Consider the following 23,880-nt stretch of genomic DNA (forward strand, 5'->3'; position numbering starts at 1 on the left):
TTTCTTACTTTTGCCCCACATATGCATACATAGATTTGTTTACACATGCTTCAGCATTTGCCCCAGTCTATTAAAAAGAGCTCTTTAGCAACCAGGACATTTCTATATTTCCAGGAGATTACATGATCTCAAGAACTTCAAATGTTCACTAATCTGGATATTAATCTTATCAGTTGCTTTTCTTCCTGAGTTAACATAGAGAAAAGAACAATATGGACATAATTTGCCTAATTTTATTCATCTCAGTGGACCACAAGCTTGATGATATCCCAATACTTTATTTAAATAACAAAACATTTCAGTCAGGAGGAGACAAACAAGCCTCCTACGGTTACGCTTTAGGTAGTACTACTAATAGTTTTACTAAAATCACAGAATCTAAGTCAACACTTGCAGTCCTAACAAGGACTTGCCCATCTCCTGAGGGACCAGGCAAAAAGAACTGCTCCTCTTTTAAGACATTTACAATGGTATCCGTGAAAATACTAAGTAATCTACTTCTGAGCAGGAATTAACACACTGAAACCTGTGTTTCCTTCCTCATACTCCTCCTTGTTAATGTAAACTTCATAGGGATCGAAATTCAGCTCTCATCCTGTGCAACATCACATGATACCTGAAATGGCATCCACTGATCACTTAATACAGGGCCATACCAGCACCCAGCTTCTCACCCAGGAGAGAAGAAAAGCTATTTTCATGTTCTCCAATTAGGAAAAAGAAGTGTGAATCTCAGTAGCAACATCAAAACAAACCAAATGAGGCCCTAACCCAAACCTTAATTCCACTTTTTCAGGGCTGTGTTGGATGAGAACCCAAAAAGTAGCCAGTAACAGCTTGTTACATTTTCGGTTTTTCCAGTTTAGAAGTGTGTGTGCCTTGTGGGAGTTTCTCCTAACCCCAAATTACAGCCTGGTGGTTAGGAAATATTTCCAAATTTATGCATGTCCTTTACATGCAAGTAAGGGTAAGAATTTCATTGCATGACTGCTAACTATGATCAGCATTCGCTATACACACCACAACAAACACCACAGTAGGAACTCATCAGTCATTACTACATTATAATTTTACAGACAATGGGGTAAAACACACAACATGGGGCACACCTGGTCTCTGGATTATCTTGCAGACCTTTAGCTTACGTAAATTATTCCACTGACATAATGGTAACACTGTAATTTACACCAGATGAAGAAGACCTGCTCCAAGATCTGCCTCTTCCAAACAGAAATGTCAGGAGAGTAAGTCAAATGATCTGACTTGACAGTACATTTTTTTCATGCATTAGTAACCTAAGTATGAAATTGCAATCAAAGGAAAAATATACTGCAAAATGATTTGGTGTTGAAAACCAACCCCAGAGAATTCACTGCAGATGTGACCTTGGTTCAGCACTCCTCAACCAAACCTTTCAGAGACATCCTGGGTGGGACTTGGCTGCAAACACAGCACCCTGAAACCCAGAAAACCCAGTGAATGAATTTTCTTTGGGGGATAAGGGTGTTGGGTTTTTAGCGTGGGGTTTGAGGTTGGGGTTTTTTAAGGCAATCAGGTCAAGAGACAACTGCTGTCCCATGGAAGCATCTTGTTCCAATCTCCCTGACTAATGTGTACTGAGGATCCCATTTGTATATCTCCATCTACCCAAGCATGGCAGTAGCCAACAATCCTTGGGTTTAGTGCCAAAAATAAGGTTAGTGTATCTTCTCTTAGAGAAGTCAGAAGAACAATCATCTAGAAAGAACCATAGAGACAGAACCAGGACCGAAATTACATATCACACCAGCACCTCCCCACAATTAATAATCTACCGTTAATGCCAAATTATAATATTACATTACCACAATTCAAGTATGGCCTTTGACAGAAGTTTAATGGCTGGAAAATTTCTATCAAGTGTCAGTGGCTAAGAATATAAGTTCTAAACAAATTTTTCTAAAGAAACCAAGACAATCTTAAACTGACAGTTTAAGATCATGAAAGTTAAACACAGTCTATTTCCTAGTCCACTGGAGAAATGAATGAAAGCAGACCCCACCATTAACTGGGTTTTTAAGCATAGTTATGCTCGGATAAGATTTTGCACTCGAAATCTGAGACTTGGAGCACACAGGGAAATGTCTGCAGCATGCATCAATGACCCTTTGCAACTGAGTTCTGGTATTGAAACAGGACTTTGCAAATGTCCCAGCATGTTCAGTTCTAGGGGCTTGGTGCAGATCCAAAACTCTGGGCTTGTTTAATAAGGAGATTCCAGGCAGCCCACAGCTGACCCTGGGCAGCCACACTGGAGCTCCAGTTTGCTGACGTGGACAAGCTCTGTGCTGGCAACTGAGTAGGTCCAGATGCTCCTTCTCTCTTCAGAAAGGAAATTATAGTCTATAGCAGAAAAGCTTGGCACAGCCAACTTGCTAAACTAGGAAATTGCATGATCTGTTGGAATATATTAAAATGTATATTTTTAACTCCAACAGAGACATAGCTTGTCTCTGAAACAATTGTTTGGTAGGAGCAGAGTTAGAGGGTTAAGGGAATGTGAGGGGCTGGATGATTTCATTACCCCTAAGCTAAGGCAGTTGGCAAACATGGGTATGGTTTACTGCTTTTTTGCCTTTTTTGTTATGAATTGTATGGATAATTGATGGCAGGTTGCCTAGAGCCTGGGATAGGCCTCCTTCATGAAAGCTGAAGTAAATAAATGGTGGCTTGCCCTTATTTCACTGGTTCTGTGTCAAATTTGGGAAGTATAAAAATTAGCTTGGCATTTAAAGGTACCAGCCTACAAGAAGGGAGCAGGCTCATCACACACAGTGGCAGCCTGGATGTCACCTCAGGATCAGTAACTGCTCCTGGGTCTCAGCACTGACATCAAGCCCAACCTCTTCTGGTGAAAGGGAGAAATTTCCAAGCAATTTTCCAAAGAGCACTGTTTACCAAGCCCTGAATTTACACTACATACTGCAGACCAGAGGAAAAACAAATAAAACATGTGAAACAATAAAAAACATGTGAACAAATAAAACCTGGGAGCTGCATGGTAAAAAAAAAGTTTCACTCATCATTTTCTCAGCCAAAATTTTTCGTGTACAAATAAACCTGTAAATATCACATTCAAATAAAGCGTTTATCATCTCAGTTATACAGAAAATCTACACAGGTAGCTCCCCTTCAAACTATTTTAGTGAATAGTATTTTCACTACATGTAAAATATCTGAGGTTGGTAGTTCAGTGCCAAGCATATCAGAATCAAATATCCACTTCACAATCACCTTGGTTGTGAAAATAAAATTTCACTGTTCAGAACATTAACTTGAAATTAATCACTTTTCTTACTTTCATGCTGATCTATAAAGGAAAACAATGAAAGTGTACATGTTTATTCTGTTTTTCCAATGTAGGAATCAACTCGGAATCATAATTAGAATCAGCAGTCAAGCACTGATTTTCTGTTTGTTTCACTAATGGGAATAGATACATATTAAAGAAACTAGCTCTCCCTTTTTATCTTCAAAGTAATTCATCTACAACTAAAACAAATTTGGAGTGAATGATATGTGTTTCTTTCGTGGCACAGAATTGAGGGAAGGCACAGCATGAGGGAAGGCATAACTAACCATGCATTTCCCATAACTGCTATGTAATTTCAACTTTACTGCACTGTAAGCTCTATAAAATTCCTCCATGAAGTAAAATTTCTGTGTGCACTTCATCGCTGTGGCTGCCTGGATTTATGTAGTTAAGAACAGTTTGAGGTCAATATGGAAAAAGGCCTCACTGATCACTGGCAAGCTGTCTCTGAAAACAATCCACTCTGAGGAGCCCAGTGATAAAGGCACAGAGACAGAAGAGGCAACTGGTAAGGTACGAAACCTGCGACTGCTTTATTGAGAACATAATTACCTTTGAGAATCTCTCAAGGGCAATAAATCAAATCCCAGATGCACACCTGGAAATAAACACTGAAAGCATAGAATAGCATTGATGTCAATCATCCACCTGATTACAGAAGCATCTTCTTTCAAACAGGACAGCACACAAAAATGTCCAACAGTCTTTTGCAAAACATCCTCCTGCAATTGAGCTACACAACTGAATATTCCTGCCATTTTAGTGTCAAGCCTGAGAGACCAGGAGAGCTTATAATACTGCCTCAGAAGTGCAGCACACAGGAGCCAGGCTATGCTTCACACACGCTCCAGAACTGGCCTTACAAACGTACTCCCTTTCAATCAGGCCTCAAAAGCACCTGATGTCCTGGTACCATCTTCCCTAATATTAACTTCTTATGAACGTAGGTAACACCTTAAGCTGAGTGGGAAACTTTCCTACACAACAGCTGATTAATTTCAGGTAACTGCAGAACTATTCACATGTTACAAAAATGGAGAATTCAAATGCTCAATGACTTAGAATATTCCTTAATCAGAAATGAAAAGTTCGTTCTGGATCAAAAAGAGCTGCAATATTTTTAAGTTTTTTTCTGCTCTCTGTTCTGTTTTTATACTCTTATGCAGACTGCATAACATACAGACCAGCCTATTCAAGGCATCATCAAATTTTTCCTTTTTATTAGAAAAGGAATATTCATGCCCTGACCAAACAGTCCACATTAGAGTCCATACTACTCACATTCTTTCTGCAGAAAGTTTCTCTGAGTAAACACAGTCTGCAGTCTAAAGCCCTGGTGCAACACATGCCATGAGCTTTAGTCACACATGACATGCCAGAAATTTTACAGGCTACAAAAAGCTGCATTTTGCAAGCATGTCAGACTCTTCCTTGTAGAGCTGGGAGAGTGCTAACACAGGTACTGGAAAACTCATTATGCATTTAGTTGGACTAAAAGAAGAACATTACCCTTCAGGCACTTTGCATGAAGACAATCTCATTTCCAAAACCAGATCGGTCTGGTTGCAGCCTCCTACAAGTTTCTCACAGGATGGGGAAAAAAAACAAAACAACCAACAAGAAAAGTAGTGTAAGCTAGAACAGCAAAAAAGGCATTCTGAGGAAATACTTTGTGTTCTTTATTAGGACATCTATCATTAGGTATAATATTTAGATCTACAATTTCTTGCAGCCTCAAATCTGCTACTGGGCTACAAAAACGTATAGTAGAGAATGGCACACACCTACATCACCCTCAGGGTCAGGTGTTATGTTTAGTTCATTAAGACTTGAAAGAAACATTTTAGATGCCTGAAGATATTGTGCTGCATTGCACAAAAATATAATTGCTGTAACTGCCTCTGTAATAACCTACAAGTTACACAGCAGACGTTTTTTCTTTTTCATATCTGTATTACTGAAACATTGTCATTCTATTCCTAATCAAACTGAAGATAAGTTTTTCAGTGTGACGGAGGCAACTGCTAGCCAGAACCACCTGCAATTTTTTTTTTATTAAACTTGCCTTAACCAGGCTTGTCCTATACCATTTGTTGATGTCTTCTCAGAGCAAGGCAAGCAGTACAAGAAGCATTGTTTTAACAGGACACACAAAGGGAAAGAGAAGCTTCTTCTGCATTAGCTCTGAAGTTCCTTGTCATATCTTCATCTTCCTTATGCTAAATAACTCCAGGAGGAAGGAGGAAAAAAAAACTATGTCCATTCCCCCCAAAAATCTAACAAACTTATATCACCCAGTGAAAAAATCTTGCCTCCTGAGACAAATACAAAAAGAACCAAGCCAAAGCAAGATCTAGCTTCAAACTTCACAGTTTGTTAAATATCAAAAGGGGTCATAATAATTAGTGATTTGTCTTGCCTGGTTCTGACTAAATGTCCTAAAGCTCACTCTGTCATTTCAATAAATAGTTATAGTTCAAGACAAAAGCAAAAGCCAGAGGATCAGTGTGCTGGTATTTACATCTCATTGTGAGCTGCATTCCATTGTATAAACAAGTTACTTAGAATTTTCTAAGTCATGCAAACTTGAAGGAGGAATTTCAGTCTCTCAGCCTCCGGAAGGGAGGAGATTTAAGGGGAAAAAAAAAAAAAAAAAAGAAAGAGAGAGAGAGAGAAAGTCTATGCACACAAGAATAAGACTTATTTAGCCGTCTCATGAAGAAATAAAATCCACTAAAAAATCTGATTTTTTGATTTTGGTGACCAGAAGCATAAGATGGCAGTTGTGACAAACTAAAAACTAACTTTAGTAGAAGCATATCCTTTTGCTAAAGCAGCCCCAGATCTGTGCTTTCAAAGTAAACAACTGAAAGTCAGAAGATGAACCACACCATTAATCGTAGCCAGACTCAGATTTATATGATTATACTGGGAGATAACAGGCATCCATTAAAGCCAGACCTTTATTCTTGTGTGAGGGTGGAAACCAAAGGGCAAACTGGGTAAAGGTCTTTAAACATGGGCTCAGCACAGCCTGTCTACTGTAATACCCTACAGTAAGTTCTGCACAGTGTCTTCCAGCTGTGTCCAAGAGCAAAGCCTGAGGGCATTATTTGATGAAGCTACACATTTCCAGGAACTATACTCCTGCATCCTAAGACCATCCCAGTTAATTTGACTACTGGTGCATACTAAGTCTGGGTAACAAATACTATTTAAAAGTACACGCTTTTACTCCAACTCATATTTCAGCCCACAGACCAGCTTTAGCTCAAAAGCAGTGCTGTATTTCAGCTATATTTGCAGACTCCTTTTCAGAAGTTTAAACATTTAACCAATAGGGTAAGTAGACTTAAAAAAAAAAAAAAGCAGCATAGGCAGAATGCCTTACTCCTTTTCTCAAGAGAACTCTACTTGGCAAGTAGTACCAATGATGTAACTTGGGCTTTGAATGCAGGGATGTGGATGCAGTCATGAAGAGCAGCAGCAGAGTCGTGCTTTCTCCCCTGGCATTTTGAAATTGCATGCATGTCAGGAATTGCTCAGGTGTGATTCTAGTCCCAGTAGAAGAAAGGCAGGGTACTGTCACACCACAAAGTTTATTCTCATGGCATTGAGTCAACACTCACTCACATTTATAGGACTCAGACTAAGCCACAGCTGTATCCTGTTAGAAACCAGGACCATAGGAGCATCCCCTTTCCAGGCAGTCACATTCCCTTCTGATATCATCACTCCAGCCTAGGGGGTCCCAAAGCATTCTTCCAGACAGAGCTAGAGATCAGGATGATAGAAGCACCAAATGCCAAGTCACTCTCCAGACTAAGGTATGCTGAAGTCTGTCCCAAATTTAAGCCTTTACTGAATCTCTTGTAGCTTCATGCAAAATTTACCAGGAGGTCACCTATTATATTAAGCATTATTAGGCACACAGATCATCTTGAGAACCCCGAACCCCAAAAGCCTTGATTTCCATGTTCTTCTGTACATGTGTATCTGAGATGATCCAAGAACCTTTAATATGTCAGATTTGAGCATAAAGCAAACTCAAACCAAAACCACCGAGATTCCCTTGGTTTCCAGTGAAACCAAAAGCTGGGCTGTGTTTCTGTACTGATGTTTACTGATGACAGGAAGCCAAATCATGTGAATTTGTGCAAAAATTTCAGTATAACTGATACAAGTTATTTAAGATAGCTATTCTATTTAAGATAACTCACTGGTGCATCATTTCACCTAATCAAACCTTCAGCTTTAAAGATCTTGAAGCTTGTTACCCTCTTTTAAAAGAAAAACTGAAATAATTAATTTTTTCATTCATTAAGGAGAAAATAAAATAAAGGTATAAGTTGTCTTATTACAATAAATAAGACTATTCATGTGCCTCAAGTTAGGTTCTAAAGTACTCTCCTGAAAGGGAGATTTCAATTACCAAATATTTACTTTCCATGTTTCAAACACAAAAAAATAAACTGCCTGCGAAATAGATATATTCTATACTGCAGAGGTTTCCTAGGAAACCAGGAAAGGCTCAAAGAAACAGAGAACAGCTAGAGAAAAAAAAAGCCAACCCCAATAACTAAGTGCTCCATACCCTAATTTTAAAAACCATGAGAATGATATCACTAACATTAAAGCAGTGCCTTTCACACCGTTTGGCCCTGGCACACTTCATAGGGACAAACATGCACAGCCTAAGGAGATTGAGATTTAGCTCTTCTCTCGCCATCATCTCACCTTGCTCACCAAAAAACAACAAACCAAACCAAGAAGCATGAGTGTTTTTGATAAAATGTGGTAGAGCTGCAGAGTGTTGGCGTGTACACTAAAAAGGATAGCCAGCCCCAGAGAGGTGCCTACTGAAACCTTACAGCAAGCAGGTGATTCACTAGCCAGAGATTTCTTTGCTGAGGAGCCAATTCCACTTCTGAAACCAGCCAGCTATTCAACATGAAAATCCACGCCATTCCAGAAATGTATTATTAGCACAATGACTCAGTATGTATATTACAGTAGTACCCTAAGGCTTCATTTGATATCAACGATGCTTTGTGCTCTGCACTGCACACAAATTCATAGGAAGGCCCTGTACTTTACAGTGGAAATATAAAATCAAAGCATGCCAAAGTTATTCATGCTCAGTGTCCAGGTTTAGATGGAATTTTCTATCATTACAGGGAAAAAAAAAAAAAGTAAAGGATAACTTGTCTAACCTCATTCCTAATTTTTGAAGTATGAAGTAGGCTCCCAGCTCCCAGCACTCTGCCAGTCACCACTATAATTCCAAGATTCAGTGTGGTGACAGCAGTCATACTGTCATGTTGGCTCTTCCTTCTGCACATGGCTCCATTTTCCATGTTCTGCTCGGTTTGTCACCAGGCTCAGTGCCTTTGACATCAGGTTCTTCCCTTCCTTTGTTGCCGCCAATGCATGTTCCAGTCCTTTCTGCCTCTTGCCAAAGCAAGCATTAAACATCTGGAAATCATCCTCCATTACTTTCACCAGTGAAGTGCATCTGCCTTGCACTGTAGCTCCCATAGAGTAGGAAGACACCACACTCACATACATATGTAAAATGCCCTACAAAAATCTAACACACTATATATTAATCCACTTTAATCTTTACCTTGCAGCAAGTTATAAACATGTTATTTTCTTTAAATATGTAAGCATATATACTGGGGATCTTTACAGATCACAACACTCCTGATTCCAGAGAGTTCTAAAGTACAGATATTTACTCTTAGGATTGTGTTCTCCTCCTCACACATGAAATCTTTTTAGTATTAGAAACCAACAGGTTTTCAATGCATGCATTATGTGCTGGTTTGGGAATTTTAAGGGTAAAAGAAGTTACTCCAATGGAAAATTAATACAGAGGAAAAGAGATACCACTTTTTGCCTGTGCCTCTGAAGGAGTGGAAAACGCAGGCTATTTCCACCTCTTTTCCACAGCCCAAAGTCACAACAGGACAATGACCCCTCGGTTGAGTGGAGCTGAGGGCTCCTCGAGAGGTCCAAGCCCCATCACACTCCCAACCCCCCTCTGGAAGTTCCTGCCTCTTGCTTCCCTTCCTCTTCTATTCTCAGAGCTTTGGTCACACTGAGGATTATTCAGAAGAATTTTCAGGAAGCCTCCAGGAGCCTTTGAGAAGTGAAATAACCCAGCTACTCAATAGTATCTTTCCTACCAAAAGGCTCATCACTGATATAAGCAAGAAAGCCAAAAATAAATCATACTTGGTTAAAAAAAAATATTCATTTATTGATTATATTACTTGTTAACTATAATTATAATTCATAATTTGGATGAAGAACTAAATTCAGGGTAACTTGATTTTTCTGAAATAGCATAGAATGGCTTAAAGATGACTAAATCATCCTCAGTATTTGGAAAATGAGACACTCCAGCTGAAGGAAAAAACCCCTACTTTGAAGTAGACAGAAAATGAATCATAAATAACTGTCATAGGATAGCAATCACTATGGCAATTCAACACATTTTTATCAGATCTGAAGATTTGATGGAACCCTGTAAAGAAAGTATTTGTGAAAAGCTGAGTGTAAAATAGCTTCTGTTTGCTGCTTCTTCTTTAATTTTTTCCTTAAATACTTTTTCTTGATCTACTGAAAGGAGACATGATATTTCAGACTAGAAAGTCATTTAATCTCAATCAAGCTTGTCTATGATTTCCTGAAAGACAGACAACTGCTTTAAACAAAATGCTCCCTCAGCATAACCTCTGAGGTTACCTATGATAATACAGCTGGCCCCAGACAGCTCTCCTCAAATGGAGAACAGTTTCCTGCTGGCTTTTAGCTGTATTTTCACTATCATTTTAATGTGAAGCAATAATCTTGGAGCAACTGGGCCAGGACAAACTCACAAATTGGCAGAAGGCAGGTTTAAATTAGATACTAGAAAGAAATTCTCTCCTGTGTGTTGGATGAAGCACTGGAACAGGTTGCTCAGAGAAGCTGTGGCTGCCCCATCCATGGAAGTGTCCAAGACCAGGTTGGATGGGGCTTGGAATAACCTGGTGTAGTGGAAAGTGTCCCTGCCCATGGCAGGTGGAGAAACAGGATGGGCTTCAAGGCCCCTTCCAACCCGAACTGTTCTGTGATGACTCTTCTTTTTTCTCCCTCAATCTCTTCCTATGCTACACGGCCATTATGCCCATAATCCTGTACTTCAGGTGGTCAGCTTGCTGAAGGATGCTGGCAAGCACTTAATGACCAAAGAATATTTGGAGAAGACACTGTATGGACCTTCTCTGCCAGACATCTACTGCTCAGCAGGGAGCAGGCCTCAGGGAGACAGTTTACTCTTCTGTTCTCACTCTAAATGAGTTCATGTCCAAAGCTCTGAATTCTTGCCAGCAGTATCAGAGTCGCTGTTTGTGTTTCTATTCAGCCACATTATCCAAAGAACAAGGGCACAAAGATTCAAATTAATTCTTTAGTCCTCCCATGCTACTGCTGCATAGTCCAAAGGCTATAAATGAGAAGTAGTGAAGACACAAACGACCATGAAAGCTTTTCAGTATGAAAACAACTTAATTATATCACTTTCCCAGCTATACTGCTCACACAGAGCTGCAGAAAAATGCAAATCCTCCAAAGCTCCAATCAAGTTTCAGCTGGCAGCAGCATGGCCAAGGAACATCCTTAGGACAGCTCTCTAAAGACAAGAGCTATCTTCAGCACCAGATACAAACAGAATTCCGAGGGTCTGCATGAATAGAAGCTCCCTGAACAGGGAGCATCCCACCACTGGCCCTCTGACAATCATTCTTAGTCTTCATGCTTATATAACACGCGACCTTTCTGCAGCAATTGCGGGTGGGATAGTGGAATAATGGAATTGTTTCTCACTGCAAGAATAAAAGGCAGCACAGCAGGCTATGAAAAATGTATGTTGCTTACTAAGAAGAGATAATTGTAAGCAACTGTTTGGATATTTTAATTACCATGGCATCAAGGCTTTATCATCATTCAAAGCTTCCAGCACGTTACAGTTTTATAATTACAAATCAAATTATAAAATAACCATTTATATTAAAATAATTGTGTTACTTCCTATAGTCAGTAGCACTGGTTTATCACTTCTTGTAGTTCAGGAACAGCACTAACTCTTCAAATTTCTCTAAATTTAAGCTAGGAAAAGCACAGAATCACAGAACAATCCATGACCAAAAAAAAGGTACCTAGAGAAACAGTATTATTTGTATATACAGAATGCACTGTTTACATAAAAGACATAAATAATACATTATGCAACCCCCTGGGATACCTCTGTTCCTCTAAGCATTACGTGACTGTCATAGTTAAGAGCCATTTTTCTCCTGCTTGAAAGTACCTGGTTTTTCATTTTATACCATGGAAATAAATGCATTTTCTTCATTAAACTTGGAATTAATGCATCCTATTTTCCAGCTCAAATTATCCCTGACCCTCTGCACATGACAGCCTCACCAGGCCATTCAAGGACGGTGGAACAAGGTAGGTCTGTTGCAGCTTGAGATTTCAGGCAGTGCAACAATCCTTCCTCGTGCTCTGAAAGTTCAAACTCCAAGAAGCCTTTGTCAAAAACTGAAATTCCAACTTAATCTGATTAATTTATTCATTTTGCATTAAAGGACACTTGGGTTTGCCTTGTTGGTAATATAAAGAATGGGGGGTTTGTCTACACAATAAATTGAAGTGCAAGTCCAGTCTCTCTTCCCTGACCCAACTGAGAATCCACTGGATTAACACTTTGATTTATTCTTTCTAAGAATAATTTCTGAGAAAATTATATCATCAGGACTTTACACACAAAAATGTGCAGGGTCACAATGACAAACGTAAGTGAAACAGTGCACATATAAGGATAGATCACATGCCTCCAGCTGGAATTTCGACTATTTTTCATTACTTTGTTATTTCTTGGCACTGAGTTTGTTGCCTTCCTCTATATACAGAAAAATAGTTGTATACAGGCCACGAACATCTGCTCGGTTTTTTTTAAAGGATTATATTGCTGCATGAAGATCTGTCTTTGCAGTTCCTGCTTCCCTGCACATACACACAAGAATCTGTGTTTCTTTTCTGAAAAAACACCAAAAACTAAGTTATGTGGCCACTTGACCACTTTTAATTCTAACCACAGAAAAATCGTAACTTACAGTTTACCCAGATAGTAAACACAACTTCAACACCACGAGTTGTTCCTAAGCAGGGTTTCCTAGGAGCATTTATCACCAGTCAAGGGATTTGGTAGATATTTCTTTTTTTCTGAAAACTTCTAAAGCATTAGTAAGTTTAAAAATAAGTATTTTTAACCAATTTATATTTAAGTATTGTTAAAAACAGGACCAATCCTGCATGTTCTGCATGAACAAATCAAGCTGATAGAATGTTATCACACTGAAACAAATTGCAAGGATGAAAAGACCTCACCAAGAAATGAAGACTGAGCATGTTAAAACATGAGTCATGAAATGACCATTCAGTTTCTATGGCAATAATCCATATTTGTAAACATCAGGGGGGGAAAAGGCCTGCACTAGCAAACACGGCATGCAATTATTCTTCAATCAAAATGTATTTTCCAAAAAAACTACAAGTTAATGTAGATGGTTCAACATGACCCTCAGTTTTATGTATTCCATAATTTTGAGCAAAGATTTGCTCAGGCTGAACAGAAGGAATCCTCTCAAGGAGTCTTCTTGTAGAAATTTCTGTGTAGAATATCCTTCCCACACTTTTACGGTCAGGAAAGTTCTCTAATTCAATGAGTTAGTCCCCACAGAATTATGACTTTGTCTAATAGATACTAGATTCCCATTTGCTACTTGTTTAGAGTTATATTAATTTCTATTTTTTAATTATTTACTATGCTTAAGCCCCCAAACACATATACTTACATGCACACATATATGCAGGTTTTCTCACTAAGAAAGCAGAGGTGCAGACATAAGAGAGCAGAGGTACAAACATAATCTGGGGATCTGGAACTTTTGGGGGAAAAAAAGAGAATCAATACAGCATAACCATATCATTTACATTTACATACATAACCAGGTCCAGCCAGCATGGGTTTATGAAAAGCAGGTCTTGCTTGACCAGCCTGATCTTCTTTTATGACAAGGTGACCCACTTATGGGATGAGGAAAAGACTGGGATGTTGTCTACCTGGAACTTAGTAAAGCTTTGGTCACTGTTTTCCATGGCATTCTTCTGGAGAAATTGGCTGCTCATGGCTTGGATGAGTGCACTGTCCACTGGGTAAAAAAACTGCCTAGATGGCCAAGCCCTAAGATTGGTGGTGGATGGAGTTAAATCCAGTTGGCATCTGGTCACCAGTGGTGTTCCCCAGGGCTCAGTATGGGGCCCAGTCCTGTTCAATATCTTTGCCAATGATCTGCATGAGGGGATCACAGCAAGTTCACAGCCAACACCAAGCTGAGCTGGAGTATCAATCTGCTGAAGCTATGCAAACAGTTGGATTCAATGATCTTAAGGGTCTTTTCCAACCTAAACAATACTTCTGTAATTCTAAGTATTATCAGATCCTCACTAAAATTGTGACAATTGTAAAAAAAGGGGTGTTTTTCCTCTTTCATATAGAATCATACAATATCATTCTCCTTAGGAGCTGGACCCTTTACACAGATACATAGATGAAAGACCCATAAAATCTAAAGAAGCATTTGGCACAAATACTCAATAACTTTCTCATAGCTACAGAGGACTTTCACTTGTCATCTTATTCCCAACACTTGCCCCATTATGGGGACTGTGCAATGTAACAAGGTCTTATCTCCCTAAAGATAGTATCAGTGAGAAGATAATGGACACAGTTAACAGCCTCATTCCAGCAGCTGAGCTGTTTGTGTCTCCAAAGTCAGTCCAATCTCCTTTCTCCCTTGCATGGTTTCCAGACAAAATGAAAGACCTTGAGAATTCAAAAAAAGGCAGAGAGGATCATTAATCTAAACAGAACAATGACCTTTTTTTTTTCCTTGTTCACACTGTCAATCAAATTACATATTTTAAAATCAATACCAGTGCTCACACTGAAGGAGGTGAGCACTGAAGGAGGGTTGACACCACAAGAGGTGGACAGGAAAATTATAATTCAGACAAAGGTACATTGCAAAAACTGATGAGAGCCAAAGGCAAGTATAGGATTGAAGAGAAATATGGGAAATGGTGGCAATAAACCACCACTGCCTTGTCACAAGCAATTTGCACAGACAATTCTTCTTGAACAAGGTGATTCCCACAATTCCAAATCCGACTCAAATGTACTGATTTTCCACTTAAGGCATGTTTCTAATTTACTTTTAAAAAACTTTTACACTCCCAAGGGGATGGGAAAGGATCCTAGAAGCACATCCTGCTTCTGCTAGTAGTTCCTTCTATCGCAAGCCCTAGGGAAAGAGGAAGGATTGTAGAGTTGTGTGGAAAACCCTGTTACCAAAGGTTCAGAGCTTTCAGGTATTCAGCGGTTAAACAACACAAAATTTCAGTCACCTCCTGGGCACTTTCTGACCCTGTTGCATTTCTGAACTAGACCAAGTCTCTACAAAGAAATTAAAACCAGGATCTTCCAGTCCTTCTAGGATTTTGCACCATTGACCTCATTGATAAATAACTTTTAAATAGGCACATTTAAACAGTCAGAATCAAAATGACCAATTTTGCTGTAATACGTTTGGAAGTGTCTGGTTTTCATATTTTTAGATGCATTTTAAGCACGTGCACCATGTAGCACTACCAGCCAAGTGCTTTTGAGCAGAACAGATCAATCTGCAAGGGTTTCAAGAGAAAAAAAAAAATAATAAAGAAACTGGCATTACTTAAAGGTACAGGAATGGTAAGTGACAAAAAGTTAAGCAGTATGTTTGGTTTCAAGTAGTATTACAGTTCTTTCATTAAGGTTTTTTAACCATATTATCTGCTTTATTATATTCAACTCATCTATTATATCAATCCCCCTTATGATAAATTCTGTAACACACTACCACAAAAGCTATTTCTTTCTGCCACTGTGTCTAAAGTTGACAAGCAGCATCCAATCCTTATTTTTTCTAGGATTGTCATAAAAAAGGATGTAAACCAGTGTTGTACCAGTCATTTCTGAAAGTCGGATAGTTTTTTTTAATCTACGCTTCCTGAAATACCCTTCTTGCTTTCCCAGATACCTCTAATATTTATTTATCTGGTAGTAGTGAATGTAAGTGAATGTATATATAGAGAATAAAGCAGCTCTACAGACAAAGTCACCTGCAGTAAAATACAATGTTGACTGATGTTAGACCTCTACACAAATACCAAACTCAAGACAAACTAAGGGTAAAACCTGTCCACTCTACAGCATTTGTAGGCTTCAATCAGGAACTAAATTAAAGGTAAAATCCCTTTCTTGTGCAATTAAATCAGACCAATGTGTAGAATGCACCCTACTTTTATCTTCACTGCACCAACCCTCACATCATATTAAAATAGGTTTGAGTTTGGTTTTCTTTTAATATAATGAACATTGGAAAAGGGTCTGTATAGTAGACAAAAGCTATTACTTCTCAAACAGGAAGATGAGTAAGTGATGTAAGTGTAAACAGATGTCACTAATTTATTACAACAAATTTTGCTCTCTGTCTTACCACATACCTCTCAGTTGCCTCAGCCATCAGCACATGGGAAATTTACCCCAGAACGTGTTTACTGGTTTATCCCATAATTTCCATAATTCCAAAAATCTAGTAAATGACATATAATAACCTCACAGAAAACTCATATAAATTTTGCCCATTTTTTTTAACAGGCAAAAAACTATATTTTTTATTAAATGGATACCAGAAAATGAAGTCAGTATTTTCACAATTGTTTTGTTTGGTATTACACGTAATTGAAAAATGCATAATACACGCCTCCCTTTATGGCAAGTATACGAATTACACTCGCAATATATAAAGTGCCCCCTCTATGGGACTTCTTACACAGCTGTGCACGGGCAGGACAGTCTCATTTTGCTTTGTAGAACAAAAGTTTCAGAAATATTGCACTGGTTTATTCATCAAGCTTTGACTCCTCCTCACTTATGCAATCCAGCGTATTACCAGAGAAGTTTAATTACAAGAAAAATTAGACTCTTAAAAATACACGATAAAGTAAGTGCAAACTGCATTGTAGGGTACATCCTACAATGTGCTCGAATGCACATTGTAAATTTGGAAAAGAAGCCAGTGTTACATATAAGAAGCCTAGGAAGTACGCTCAGGAGTACAATAGCTCCAGACTGTCCCACAACCAGCCTGCTCACATTTCAGGAAATCAGCACAGATCACGACATTCATCCCGACTGATGAAAGAGTACAGTCACTACGCCTTCTCCTGACCATCAGTATCTCTCTCGCAGACACTGAAATGATACTAAACACGAACGGCTACCAAGCAGCCGCAGACAGCGCAGGTCGGGCGGGTGAGGCTCGCAGCTCGCCAGCGCTCCTGCCCGCACGGAGCTTGCCCCGAACCGCCGCTGCCTCGCTCCGCCAGCCCCCGGGCGGAGGGGAGGCTCTGTGCCATCCTCGGCGTCAGGCAGCCCCTCCGCAAGAACCCGGGGGAAAACGAGCCGGAGAAGGAAAGAAGGGAAAATGGAAAGAAGAGGAGGGGGGAGGGGTGAAAAAAGGGAGAATCCACGTTTCTGTATTTCTCTAAAACAAAGAATGTGAGAAAGCAGATGTAGTTCAGCGCAAACGACTCCACCCTGCGAGGCTTCGGTGTTTACTCTCCCAGCTCGCTTGCCCAGCTGTCCTCCAGCCGCGTCCCAAGCCCTTTCTTTTGTTGGGAACTTCCCAGCGGCCACAGCCCCGCCGAGACGGGGGGCTCAGCCCGAGCGCCCCGCGGCAGCACTTGGCCTTTGACCGGCCCTCCCGCTCTGTGCCCGCAGCGAGCGCCGCAAACCTCGCTCTTCCGCTCAAAAACCCAAAGAGCAAACCCCTCTCTGCCCCCTTCTCAATATGTGAAAGCAAAAGTCTTACTCTCGTATCCCAGAGGTTTTCCACTCCACTTATTAGCCAAATCACACAATAAACACACTGCATGCAAAGAGGGGGGATTATGGTAATTGTTTTAGAGGTAGAGAGAAACTCACCACCTTCATACTCTTCCACTTCTTGCGCTTTTATGGTTACAAATCGGCCTAATAAAGCAGCGAGGATGAAAAAAGTTCTCGTTTGTACCAAGACTGCCATCATGCCTAGATATTAGACATGTATCCTCCCTGGGCAGCAAAAAGTGCAGAATCGTAAGGTTATTTTAGCACCATGAAGCCAGCTGAGGAGTCGTTCTGCCTTTCCGCATCAGTTCCAGGACAAAGTCTGCGAGCCCTCTTTTCAGCACCAGCTCCAGTGCAGTCTGCAAACACTCCTTTCAGGGGATGCAGCTTTAAATAGGAAGAATGCTGCCTCCACTTTCTTCCTGCCCCTTTTCAGCTCGTTCAGGCTCCTAACCATCCACTCCCTGCCAAGCAACAGTCTGATTGATGGTAAATAACCGAATCAGAGCTGGCTTCACTCTTCCTTGAACTTTTCTCTTTACAAGCATACTTGCAGGATACTTTCCTGCTGCTGTGCAGTGCATGTGCTTTTTCAGGACCATTTATTAAGCAATCAAAAGCAGAGTTTTAAGAAGCTGTCAGGAAAAGAAAGCTCTGCTTTTACCACACCCGGCACACGCTTCCTGGAAATGGAGGGTATAGTCCTATTTGGAGCCGATTCCCTTATTAGGAACTCGATCACTTCCAGCGCTCCAGAGGAGGATTTCCTCCTCTCCTCTGATAACTGCCCCCTGCCTCGCTGTGTTATCAAGTGGGACTCCAGTCCCTTGAGAGGGACTCACGGAGCTAAAATAAGGCAGCTTGCTTCAGGAATTTGGAAATAAGCCTCCTTCACCCAAAGGGAAATAATCATTCTCAAATTAATTCTTTTGTTGAATAATCTTTCCTCAGATGCCTACGTGCTCGATATTTACTATCCTACCAGTTGGGAAGACTGTTGAAAATCACCGGAAGATGCTCTATACTTTTAATACCAGAATGCCCGTTCAAACTATCCAATTACCTGCTTTTCTTCAGGGCTCTCTGCCCCTGTTCCCTGACAAACCTACCTAAGCCCCAACCTAGTATTTAGCCCTTAACAATGTGCCTTAATTAGCATTCTAGCGTGAGCACTAAGCAAATCTCTCTTTTGTGGATCACTTGCAGCTGGGAGTAGAATGTTAAATTTCTTTCTTCCCACAGTGTTTATGGTCTGCTGAAAGGAAGCTCAGTCACTAATCCCCTCATTAGCTAAGAATGGGGTCATCTATACCTGCTGCAGGGAAATGCAGATCATCTGCTGGAAGGTTTTCTGTGTTCAGCCATTTCAGCTCGAGAGCAATCCCATTTGAAGTAAACATCTTCACCTGGATTCATACAGAGTGGAAACTCTCTGGCTAATCACAGGATGATTTAGCACCTCTTAGTGATGCAGAATCCTAAAGCCTGTGAAGTTTTATTCTGATTCTTCAAAGGTCCAGAATGCCCAGAAGAAGAAAGGTAACCCAGAAAATGGCACAGCACTGCAATGCTACATCAAATCTACTTGAATAACAAAACCAGAGATGAACATAAAAATACACTGAAAGAGAACATCAAAGTTCCCTACTCTCTTGCACCAAGCTGTCTTGACACTTTTTTTTTCTGAGGTATTCAAAGATACCTTCTACCATTTCACTCCCAGGAGAGATTCCTACAGTGATATCTAAAAGTTGCCCTTCATATCTAATTCTGCTTTGGTCTCACCAACAAATTATGACACATAACTAAAACAGATGAGCAATAGAATAGAAAAGGATACTAATTTAATCCATTCCCCTTATGTCTCCTTATAAATGCTTCCTTTTATCATGGTTCTGCACCTAGAGATGGTTTCAGTTTTATTACAAGCATCATATGGAATCATTAAGTCTATCATTTTTCATTTAAACAAATTCACTTCCAGGTCTAAGCTATTTGATAGTATTCCATTGGATATGAGTGACAGAAAATCTTCAGGTAGCACCACTGTGAATAGAGTCAGACCAAGCAATTAAGAGTGGGCAGATAAATAATTCCAAGTATGCTCAGTGTCACTTCTCCCCTCTTCCTCTCAATAGGGGAGAAGCCAACATTGCATAGAATGATATTGTATATTTATGCAGCAACTTCTCTCCAATGTTTTTTTTTCACTTTTTTTTCCATAGATTTTAGGATTCTGTAAGAACAGAGGAATGTGGAATTTCACAAATTAGCCCAAGGTCATGGATTCACTAGTAAAGCCTTTTTTGGAGCTCATTTTTCTTCTGTGCCAAGGAAAACTTACACAAGAAGAAAATTCCTTGGGAGGAGAATCCTGGGCCCCAACTCCTGGAGCAGATTCTTTTCCAGTCCACCTTCATTGTTACACATTCAGCTAACAGTATGGGCAGCAAATGTGTTTGAAGAAACATACTGAGAGGAGCCATGGGCCAAAGGGGCTGCAAGGCACTGACCCCCAGTGCAACACCCATGACCCCATTCTGAGGAATAACCACACCAAATTTAGTAGACAGAGACACTGCAGAAGTGGTAGGACTAAATCCTCTTTGTCTAGTCCATCTCAGCAGAAAAATAAGTGTGGAAAAGTAGGAAACAAACCCAGGCTCTTTCCACCAGCAGGGGACACTTTGAATTCAGGATTGCCTCAGCTACCAGTTTGTGGCTGATTACTCACAGGAGATGAAAAATGATTTAAAAATCACTTTCTAATAGAACCACAGAATAATTAAGGTTGTAAAGGACCTTTATAGGTCATCTAGTCCAAGCCCCCTGCAACAAGGAGGGACATCTTCCAATAGACCAGGCTTCTCAGAGCTCTGTCCAGCCTGACCTTGAAGGTTTCCAGACATGGGGTATCCACCACCTCTCCAGGATCTCTTTTCCAGTATTTCATCACTCTCATCATAAAATCCTTCTTTATACCTAGTCTGAATCTACATTCTTTTCGTTTAAAGCTATTATCCCTTGTCCAATCACAACAGGGCCTGTCAAAATGTGTGTCCCCATCTTTCTGACATCTTTGGGTACTGGTAGGATACTGTAAGGTCTCCCCAGAGCCTGCTCCATGTTGAACAACCCCAACTCCTCCAGCCTATCCTAACAGAAGAGGTGTTTCATGCTTCACATTAGAACAACTTTCATCTTTTAAGAATCTTTATACAACAGGAAGGGAAATAATAACACAATAGCAAAATCTTCACACAAAAGCAGTGTGTGTTCAATGATAAGCTCTAAAAAAGTCTTGGTGAAATGAGAGCTGTCCCCAAATCTAAGACACTCCTAGAAATGTCAGGATACAATACTCTAAAAAAAAGATGTAACTAAATACTCCCTAATATCTTGTTTGCTGATATTACCTACTTTTAGCCAATAAGTCAGTACTGTAAGTTAACTGACCTAAAAGTCACATGTAAAATTAAAAATTACTTAAAAGTCAAAGCACATTGTGAGTGATAGATGAGGCTAGGGAATGCTCTTAGGTAATTGTGAGGATGCAGAAATATATTAAAATATAATTCACATACTTAAACCTTTCAAAATCTCCAAGTCAGGCTAGAAAAACCCAATTAGCAGCTTCAGATGCATCTGAGCATGCATACGTATGAGCAATTAAAATCCAATCTCCATGAGGGTCTCTCCAATGGAATTTAAGGGCCTCTCACACCTTTCACTGTTACATACAGTGTGACAGTGCTCCAGTTCTAAATTAATCTGTAACAAGCTGATAAAAAGTATCTTCATATAAATGAGCAAGCTATCTACTACATATGGGAACCTGGACCAGTGTTTTAGATCAATATGTAATCAGTGGATTCATGGAAACTGGAAATAAACTGTAGCTGAATTTAAAGGGCATCTGTTCAAAGACAAGCAAGATTTTCAAAAGCAGTGCGGTTTCACCAAAGGGAGCTCACACCAATGTGAGAGTTGCCATCAAGTTTTATGTAGGCAGTTAAATCCACTCTAAGTGCTGTTTGAAATTTCCACCTTGTATAACTTCTTCGATCACACACTTAGCTTAAAAAAAAAAAAAAAAAAAAAAAAAAGCAGCAAATTTCCACACCATACATTTAACTTGCAAAAATATAGTCCACATAAAATGCTTGCCCTTTCTTGGAATTAACCATTAAAAAGAACATGACTGAAATAATATATGAGAGGAAAATAGTTCTACCTTTGAAGTGTGTTCACTTTGCACTTTTAAGACCATTACTGCATAAGGAATCAGTTTCCCTATTTTATACAAGTTTTTCACATAGTAAAAGGAGAGAAAATTCTGCTATTTAAAATGAGAAAATGTAATAGGAAACTACAGAAAAGGGCAAGAATGAAAACAGAGGAATATTATACTACTTTTCAATCATATTTTAAATGGACTAGATTCTAAAATGTACAGCCTCAAAATCATAATCTTGCTGCAGAGAAATCCACCAAAAAAACTAGTATCAGCTAGAGATTTAAACAATGCTACAGCAGTAACTCTACTGCCTAGCTGTAGGAGAATATTCCCGTCAACCTATGTGTAGGAAGGTTTAATAAATGAATTTAAGTCCTAATAGAGGAAAGATATCTTTCTTGGTTGCATTCAACTTTTGCAATGTTGTTGCCGTTTATTTTTAATTTTGGGACATAGGATGATACTTTGCTTTAAAACTGCTATTGAGGAGTCTTGGATTATATCAGTCACCATAAATAGGCTTTTGCTATGAGGAACTCCAAACCCAGTAAGTTCAATAAGTTATTGGCACTGGCAGCCTTTCCTTTAGAATGTCTCAATTAAACTCAACATTAGTCTAAGCAAAAAAAAAGTCAAGTAATTAATTAGGGAAATAATTAGGGAAAATCTTGTATGAAGTCCTCTGAAAATTATAATTATTCTTTACCTAGAACAGGAAAAACAGCATCATTATTTTATTCTTTATTACAAATTCATTGTCAAGCTGGCTTTTGTCTGCCTAAGAACTTAAACTGATTAAGTGAGAATATAAAAGGATCACAGCAAGCTACCCACTTAAGTGGCAAGGGCAAATGCTAATCTGTAATTCAAATGTGTCCCAACTGATGGCCTTCACTGTATGTTTTTTTTTTTTTTCCGTAATATTTAATTAATTTACCTTAAGACCTTTAGATAGCTTATTTTGTTCCTTTTCACTGACTGAAAGTCCCTGAAAAAGGAGTTAAAGACCTATCCAACAAGCATATTCATAACTGAAATAATTTTCTGATCTAGGGAATCACTAAAACCAATGGGACTGTACAGAAAGAATTTGGCTGAAAGTTTATTTTTAACCCTATTCTCTTGTGGGCATAGGCTTGTTATAAGATGTGTTGAGGCTCAGGATTACTTAATCACCACCACTAAACTTTATCCACAGTTTTAAAATAGTATTATTTCATTTTCATTCTTCAATTTTGTTTTAACACAGATTTCAGACCACTGAACTGTGCTTTAATATGCTCAGTGCAGCCCCAAGCACAAAATGAGCCTTTGGTAACTTGTTATCATGTCCTAGTATAACATAATATGTCTTCAAGGAAAAAAAACCACTGTATCTGTCTTTAAGAGTTTAAATTGTGCAAACTGAGGACATTATTAAAATCTTATCTATTGATTTCATCCATGGTTGTTGAAGTTTTTTATCTGTTGCTGTTTATTTCAACGGATGTGAATTTTAATTTAAAATTTAAATTGCTGCAGGTTTCACATATTCAGAAATATTACATAATTTATTCTCACAAATGTCAGAAGCATCAATGACCCCACTGAAAGAACAGGAAGATGATGTGGAGCTCAGTTATACTCATTGCCCATACTCTTATCTAAAGTCACATGCAGATGGAACCCCCAAAGTCAGCGGTATTTATGTGCGAGGTGTAGATCTAAGAGTGTGTGTCCTCAGCTACCTGAAGCAAAATAGTCATATTAGCACATCATGCTGCCTGGGCTTGTGTTCAGCTCTCCTGTCTTTATAATTTTTCCAACTTGGGTAAGAAAAGAGCCTATTGTTTCCATTTTGGTCTCATGGACTAACACCCCATTGGCCACTATTAGGCTGTGACCAAAGTATAGAAAATACCCCAGCCAATTGTTTTCCCTATCATTACACTGTTATTTTTAAAGCATTTATCTTCAGCCCTAGAACTGAATTTGTAGAACATCCAAAGCTGATGGAGTCATCTACTTGAAACCTGGGGAATAAAACATTTAAGTTTGTAGCAACATTCTTACCAACCATAAAATGAGCAAGAAGTTCAGAATGCAGTCCTACAAACCACATTGCTCCCAAGTTACATCTGATTTCCTAGCAAACTAAAATGCTGAAAAGCCTGTACACACTGCATGCCAATTAACAGAGCTGGCCTACAGATGTGACAGGAGAATGCCTAAAGCAGGTCCAGGAGGGACTTTGGAATCACCAAGCCA

General features: G+C 39.3%; 2 protein-coding genes across 3 annotated transcripts in view; both read right to left on the bottom strand.

The window, feature by feature from the left end:
• The window catches only part of COL5A2 (collagen type V alpha 2 chain), a 98,229-nt gene extending 80,508 nt beyond the window's left edge, over positions 1-17,721 (bottom strand). Inside the window, exon 1 of one of the 2 annotated variants that reach the window (XM_053983057.1) lies at positions 17,496-17,721. In XM_053983057.1, the coding sequence (XP_053839032.1) occupies positions 17,496-17,595 (100 nt within the window). In that variant the 5' untranslated portion in view covers positions 17,596-17,721. Of the gene's footprint in view, positions 1-17,492 lie in introns of both variants that reach the window. The other variant, XM_053983056.1, reaches the window with a different exon arrangement.
• The window catches only part of SLC40A1 (solute carrier family 40 member 1), a 179,242-nt gene that overhangs the window by 29,602 nt on the left and 125,760 nt on the right, over positions 1-23,880 (bottom strand). The window lies entirely within an intron of this gene.

This window comes from Vidua macroura, chromosome 7, assembly GCF_024509145.1.
Source record: "Vidua macroura isolate BioBank_ID:100142 chromosome 7, ASM2450914v1, whole genome shotgun sequence".
NCBI classification, from domain to species: domain Eukaryota; kingdom Metazoa; phylum Chordata; class Aves; order Passeriformes; family Viduidae; genus Vidua; species Vidua macroura.